Source organism: Palaemon carinicauda, chromosome 22 (assembly GCF_036898095.1).
Source record: "Palaemon carinicauda isolate YSFRI2023 chromosome 22, ASM3689809v2, whole genome shotgun sequence".
NCBI classification, from domain to species: Eukaryota; Metazoa; Arthropoda; class Malacostraca; order Decapoda; family Palaemonidae; genus Palaemon; species Palaemon carinicauda.
The window spans coordinates 62016810-62023337 of record NC_090746.1 but is presented as its reverse complement, the minus strand read 5'-3'; the positions used below and the strand labels follow the sequence as shown (position 1 = coordinate 62023337).

General features: G+C 41.7%; 1 protein-coding gene across 1 annotated transcript in view; it reads left to right on the top strand.

Moving 5' to 3' along the window:
* The first annotated feature begins 1688 nt into the window (after positions 1–1688).
* LOC137615911 (uncharacterized) overlaps positions 1689–6528 on the top strand; it is a 41889-nt gene continuing 37049 nt past the window's right edge. The window contains exons 1-3 of the mRNA XM_068345599.1: positions 1689–1939; positions 2134–2408; positions 2846–2994. Of these exons, the coding sequence (XP_068201700.1) occupies positions 1689–1939; positions 2134–2408; positions 2846–2994 (675 nt within the window). The remainder of the gene's footprint in view (positions 1940–2133; positions 2409–2845; positions 2995–6528) is intronic.

Genomic DNA, 6528 nt, shown 5'->3' with positions numbered 1-6528 from the left:
AGTAAAAGTTGGCAATAATCCAAAAAAGATTTCCTCTTATTTTTATTCCGTACAGGTTTTATTGATTAAAAGCAGATTTATGCTTCCGTGAATGTTTTTCGGCAACGAAAAAATTGAAGTGCCAAGAACAAGAATGATTTTGTTCGAAAGTCCAGGCGATCACTAACGAGTAGTTGTGTGTGTACAGTGTATATATATATATATATATATATATATATATATATATATATATATATATATATATATATATATATATATATATATATGTCTGTGTGTGTGTGTGTGTACAGGATGTGTATATGTGTATCAATAAACGAAATGAAAATAGAAAAACTTGAATGAAATAATCACTTTATCGTATTGATATTGTAAGTCTGATGTTCTCCAACAGACGATAGCACCAACTCTAATCAAATGTTTCACTTGATACATATTTCATAATTATCCCGTGTCAGTTGTCGTGATTTTTACTTGCACATAATTTATCGAAAATAACCCTTTCCCCTACACGGCATCAGCTATAACGACCTCAAACATACATTAATCGAGGAATTACTAATGATTTCCCTATGTTGTAAACTATCCCATTAACCCCACCATACTGATTACCCATATCTTGCATGCTCTCTCTCTCTCTCTCTCTCTCTCTCTCTCTCTCTCTCTCTCTCTCTCTCTCTCTCTCATCTATAATTTTCCTAGTCTCCCACTCCTCTTCTCACCAAATTCTTTCCTTCCTAGTCTATCATTCCCCATTCACCCCAAGACGAAACAATTGTAACGCATGTGTATCACACACGCTCGTATTATGTAACAGTATTTTTTTTTTTTTGGGGGGGGGGGGTCGTTATCGCTCTCGCCTTGCACTGATAACCTATGCCTTTATGTTCTTGAATCGTTGTGTTTGAATTTTTATGAAGGTCTTGACTGGAATAGGATGGTTATATACTCATGCTCCGTCCAAATAAAATTAGTTGCCTTCGACTCGTCTCTCAGCTACTTCATAACGGCTCGCTTGCACATTGGTGACTAGCAGAACGACCGCTTCTTCCTGCTTGTCCCCTCAGTGCTGTGCTTTACTGTTTTAAGATGCCCCCCACTGAACCTCCCTCTTTGACACACGACGCCTCAATGAAACTACCGCCTTTCGCAAGCGGAGAAGTGTTTGCCTGGTTCAAGCGTTTTGAAATCCAGTTCTGCATCAAGGGCATGACTTGGTCAAACACTAAAGCACATTACGTTCTCACGGCGATCCCCAGGGACAATTTCCTGGAAATCTCCGATTGGCTGTGTGAGCAAGGAGATACTCCCTTAACATACGAAGACCTCAAATCATGCCTCCTGGAGCAGTATTCGCCATCACCCACGCCCGCATAACCAAACTTTTTTTAGCTCTCATAAAAACCATTGGGAAACCAAAAGGCTTCACTCGACCTCAGGGAAAAGACCATTATAGCTGGCATGCACAATGCCGCAGACTGCTCTCCTCGTGAAGTGAATCTACTTCATGCCCAAAGCGCCTACCTGAACCTGTACGGGCTGTCATCCCCAATGTCGATATTTTGCTCATGAAGGTCCTAATGACCAAAGTCAACACCCTTATGGACAGTCACATCACCACCTTCCAGACCTCCATCAACATCTCCACTCCTGACGAAGTGGACAACTATTCAACATCGACCGAAGCTGACATGAATGCGGTAGGACACAGACGCTCATCCCGTGACGTACCAGAGCGGCGACAAAGCTGCCCACCACCCACATATGCCACGTCTCACTTACATCCCAACCAACAACCTCTCCAGCCACTTAGTGTCTCCCATCAGCCGCAGTTATGCTACTACCACTGTAAATTCGAGGCTGGTGTGAAGAAATGTGCAAATAGTTGTCAGTGGCCAAAAAACGTAAAAATAGGCCATCACTTGAGCCGGTGGCCTCCCTTGTAACTAATCTTTTCATTTTACATGACACAGGACGGGCGTGCGATTTTTGGTAGACATGGTGCCCGCCGATCTCTTCTGCCAAGGCCACTGTGCAGGACACGGAGTAGTCTGTCTAAGTCTGCCGACATCTGCCTGGTAGCTACCAACAGATCTGCGATACTCACAGTTATGAAACGCTCCCATTATTGTTTAGAAGCACCGAATATATTTGGAATGGCCTCATTGCTGACGTCACATTGCCAATCCTCGGTGTGGATTTCTTCTCACACTTCCACCTCCTAGTCGATGTAGCTCACCAACAGTTAGTCAACGCTGATTCATACTTCTTGACGCCTATTCAACCCAGGCCCTACGACCTCGCTTGCCACATCAGGGCACCTACAAATGCCTACTCCCACCTCCTCACGGCATACACGGAAGTATTCCGTCTAGAACTTCGTCAAATGTCCACGGTTCCCACTAAACACGGTATTTATCACCATATCAAGACAGTGGGGCCCCCAGTGTATGCCAGGTTCAAAAGTCTGGGCACAGATCGTTTGGCTTCCGCTAAACAAACTTTCGTCAAAATGAATTAAATGGGCCTTTGCCAAAAGGCCTCAATTCCATGCGCCTGAACATGCAGACAGAACATTGTCGATGCGACATCCTACTTGCTCAAAAGCGAAGGTTTTCTTCATGCTTGATATCCTAAAGGGGTATTAACGTTGCCCATGAACACAAGAGACATTCCCAAGAATGCCATCACCACCCCCTTTGGTACACACACCTTCAATTACTCCTATTTTGGCCTTCGTAATGTAATGCTGGGGCCACTATTCAATGTCTCATGGACGGCATCTTAAGGAACCTCCCCTTCTGTGTATGTTACATGGACAACATACTTGTGTTCTCTTCCTCCAAAGAGGAACTCCTCCATCATCTACGCATCGCACTCAGCCGCCAACAACAGAACAGCCTTGTAGTCCGGTACGACAAGTATACCTTTGGCGAAGAAGTATTGCTCTTAGGGCACCGCATCACTCATGGAGTCCATCCCCTCCCTAAGAAGGTGGTAGCTGTTCAGAACTTCCCTATGCCCTCGACTGTCAAAGCACTGCAAGAATTCTTGGGTATGATCAACTATTATCATCGTTTTTAGCCAGCCATCGCCGCCACTTTTGCCCCCCTCTACGCCTCCCTCAAGGGAAAGCAAAGACCTGAAGTGGGGTCTCCTTCAAGAGGTGGCCTTCTGCAACCCAAAGAATGCCCAATCAACCACTACTGCTCTTAGTTTTCCCATGCCACATGCACATCTCCTTCTCACCACCAATGCCAGCAATGTCGCTATTAGGGTAGTCCTCGAGCAGGTGGTAGCAGCTCGCCACGGCCACTAGCCTTTTTCAGTAGAAAACTGTCCAAGGTGGAATCCAGCAACTCAACTTTCGACAGCGAATTCCTGCCGGTGCAATTGGCTGTCCATCACTTTCACCACTTCTTGGAAGGTATGCCCTTCATCACTCTCACGGAGCACAAACCTCTGGTGCACGCCATCACGTGACAGTTTGATGTATGGTCAGCCTGTCAACACCGACATCTCTCCGCCATGGATGAATACAATTGTACCCTTCAGCACGTCAATGGGAAAATGAATCCCGTTGTCGATGCCCTGTTAAGAAACACATTAGCTGCCATTCATCTGGGATTGAATTACAACACCTTGACAGAAGCCCAGCAAAAGGATCCAGAATACCAAGCATGTAGGATAACCTGCACCTCCCTCCATTTTGGGAGGACGTCCCTCTTGACAACTTCAACCCCACCCTCCTCTGTGATATCAGTACTAGTAGACCTAGTCTGTAGATACCTTCACCCATGTGCCGACAGGTATTTGATTTCATTCATGGCCTTTCACATCCCTCGCACCATTGTACTGCAGTTTATTTGACACGAAATTACTAAGGATGCTAAGGATTGGGTCCATCCCTTTACTTCATGCGAAACCTCAAAAGTACATCGACACACAGATTCAGGAGTGGGCACCTTTCCTCACCCTCACCGGCACTTTTCTCATATTAATATCGATGTTTTAGGTCCCCTACACTCATCACAAGGACATCGTTACCTGTTTACCGTCATCAACCACTCCACCCAGCCTGAAGCCATTACCATGGAAACTGCAACATCTGCCTTACTCACCGGATGGATAGTGAAATTTGGTATCCCTGAGAATATTGCTTCCAACAGGGGTACCACTTTCACCTCTCAATTGTAGACATTATTAACGAATCTCCTGGGTATCACTCCTCATCAGAAAACCACATACAACCCTGCTGCCAACGGTATCATTGAACGTTTTCACCATACCCTCAAAGCAGCTTTGATTTCCCGCTGCAAGGACTCCAACTGGTTTATCCAGCTTCTCTGGATAAGGACCACTCCTAAAGACACCATGGATGTCTCAGCAGCTGATATGGTGTATGGCAACCCGGTGGTCGTCCCTGCCAATTTTTTTCCGTCTGCAACATCCTATGTCACGTTTTGAGAAAATTTACACCATGCAGCCAGACTTACAAGCCACCAGCTAAACAACACATACCGTCAGATTTGCACTCGGCAATGACACTATTAAGCCACCGTTAACGCCCCCATACACTGCCTTTCCTCGTGATCTGCCATATGCCGAAAGCATTCTTCCTCAACATGTGGCAAAGAAGGCTGGGTCTCCAACGATCGCCTAAAACCTGCATATCTTCTACAAGATGACCCATCTACAGCACTCCTCTCAAAAGCAGGGCGCCCTATTTCACATGTATGTCTATTTTAGGGGGGGAGTCATGCACCGCATGTGTATCACACACGCTTGTAGACTGCAATAGTATCTTTTCTTTTTATTTGTCGTTATCGCTCTCCCCTCGTACTGATAACCTGTTTATGCCTATATTTTCTTGAATTATTGTGTTTAGATTTTTGTGCCGTTCTTGACTGGAATGGGTCATATATATATACTCATGCTCCATCCAAATAAAGTTAGTTGCATTCGACTCGTTTCTCAGTCACCTCCTAATGGCTCGCTTGCACATCATATACAAACTTTCTGATCCATCATTTCTCCGATGGTAAAATGGTTACTTCTGTCTTCATATTTTACACTTAATAATTATTATTTCGCAAAAACTGGGCAAACACCTTATCTTTTCAGATTCAATATGCTTTCTTTCATTTTAAGTCACGTATCCTCATTTCACTTCCAAGGAGAGTTGGCTCTACCATTCCTTCAAACAATTCAAACTAAGTTTCCATAAGACATTTCAAATCTCTTCCTAGTGAAGGTAGAAAGACAGAAGAGTCAAAAGCCGGTAAAATGAAAAATGAAGCATCATGTGAGCATTAGATTTGGAAGAAAATTGAATATTCTATGGAAGCCAAGAGGGCTAAGTACGAATAGACTCTTGTGCCAACTTCCTTTAATGAAAGGAATGTTTGAAATACGAATGCCAACGGAAACAAAATTGAATCTGTTAAAAATTTTAGTTTGCATAGCATTTGTGGTGTAAAATATAGAATGAATATAGAGGGAAAAAAAAGGGAAAACATTAGGTGAAGGAATCAACGAGAATCTATTGCGATAGTTTGATTTTGCAGAAGAATGGCTAGAAAAGGGTGTGTCGAACACGATGATAAATCCTTTATGTAAGAGTAAGTTGCAGTTAATATGATTGCTGTCTTGTTCTTGTCCGTGTTAGAGGATATACAAAGTCCGAATATAAAGAGGTCCAAGAGATGAAATGAAGCAATATTTTCTATCATTTCGTAAAGAAATACAATCCTAAATAACAGTGCATTATTGCAATTGCACACCTGCTCTGTTTTCATGTCTATTCATTCAATACTGCCTGAGACTTGGACCTATACTCATAAGGATTATGAAAATAAATCCCTTCTTGTGATTAAGGTTAAAAGTAAATGTCTCTTTAAGATCTAGTTTCCTTAATAATAATAATAATAATAATAATAATAATAATAATAATAATAATGATAATAATAATAATAATAATAATTCAGGTTATGCCATATAAAAAGAGTTATCAAAATTAAGGAAATTACTCGAATAAACTCACCAAAGCTTACAAAAATAAATATTTTCACCCTAAAGAATAAAGGTAACAGCTAAAGATATCACAGTTTAAAGATGAAAATCGATAAATAAACAATTATATAAAATCTTAATTCAACATAATCAGTGTTCGACAAACACACACTGATAGATAAATACATTCATGTATGTAATATCCCCAACCAGAAAATTTCTATTAAGTTTCAAAGCGGTAAAGATTATATTCTTAAGAGACAGGGCTAGCAAAATTGGGAGAGTCAGAGGTTTAAGAAAACCTCCAGACTTCAAAATGTACATATTGAAAAATTCTGTATTCCCTCTCGGATATGCAATCTCCTAAAAATCTAAAATCTAATTAATTCTTTGAGTAAGTAATTCCAAGTCATAAAAAATCATTTAGTTCGGAAAAAAATACAAAAGTAAGATAACCAGATGGTTAATAATGGTTATTCGATGACATGAAAAAAACCAAAGATGTGAAAGTTTTAGTCA